Source organism: Papilio polytes, unplaced genomic scaffold, assembly GCF_000836215.1.
Source record: "Papilio polytes unplaced genomic scaffold, Ppol_1.0 DF823890.1, whole genome shotgun sequence".
Taxonomy (NCBI): Eukaryota; Metazoa; Arthropoda; class Insecta; order Lepidoptera; family Papilionidae; genus Papilio; species Papilio polytes.
The window spans coordinates 9,189-9,759 of record NW_013525314.1 but is presented as its reverse complement, the minus strand read 5'-3'; the positions used below and the strand labels follow the sequence as shown (position 1 = coordinate 9,759).

The 571-nt window shown below is 47.1% G+C and overlaps 1 protein-coding gene across 1 annotated transcript in view; it reads left to right on the top strand.

Annotated features, from left to right (window-relative positions):
* The window catches only part of LOC106102928 (protein TRC8 homolog), a 12,979-nt gene that overhangs the window by 11,303 nt on the left and 1,105 nt on the right, over positions 1-571 (top strand). Inside the window, exon 3 of the mRNA XM_013282547.1 lies at positions 8-565. Within this exon, the coding sequence (XP_013138001.1) occupies positions 8-565 (558 nt within the window). The remainder of the gene's footprint in view (positions 1-7; positions 566-571) is intronic.

The window sequence follows — 571 nt, the reverse complement described above, 5'->3', positions numbered from 1 at the left end:
ACTCAATGTACCGTGCGTGTTGAGGGTGTTTTGGGTATTAAGAGTGGCCGAACATGCGTTTAGGTTCCTTATGGACACCTACGACGACGATACCGAAGAGGCTCTTAAGGTGCCAACTCTCCTGGCTGTCCAATCTCTCGCTTCTATGGCGAAATCTCTGCTGGTGACAGGATGCGAAACGATAACAGCCGTGCTCGGAATGACGTCGGTGATATCCTTCTTCTGTCATTACATCGGTAACTTCTTCCAATGGATTCTACTAACAGATGAAGAGGAAGACAAAAGTATCGGCACCGTCTCAGCAATACTGTTCTACATACTGGCACTACAGACTGGATTAACGTCATTAAATCCTGAGAAAAGGTTCATAAGACTGTGTCGGAACTTCTGTTTGTTGTTCACTGCGCTGCTGCATTTCTTGCATAATATAGTAAATCCGATCCTGATGTCTCTGAGTGCTTCGCACAATCCCAGTACACATCGGCACGTCCGCGCCTTAGGGGTGTGCGCGTTTCTCATTCTCTTCCCTATATCATTACTGGTGTATCTCTGGTCCCAACATTCCGTCTCG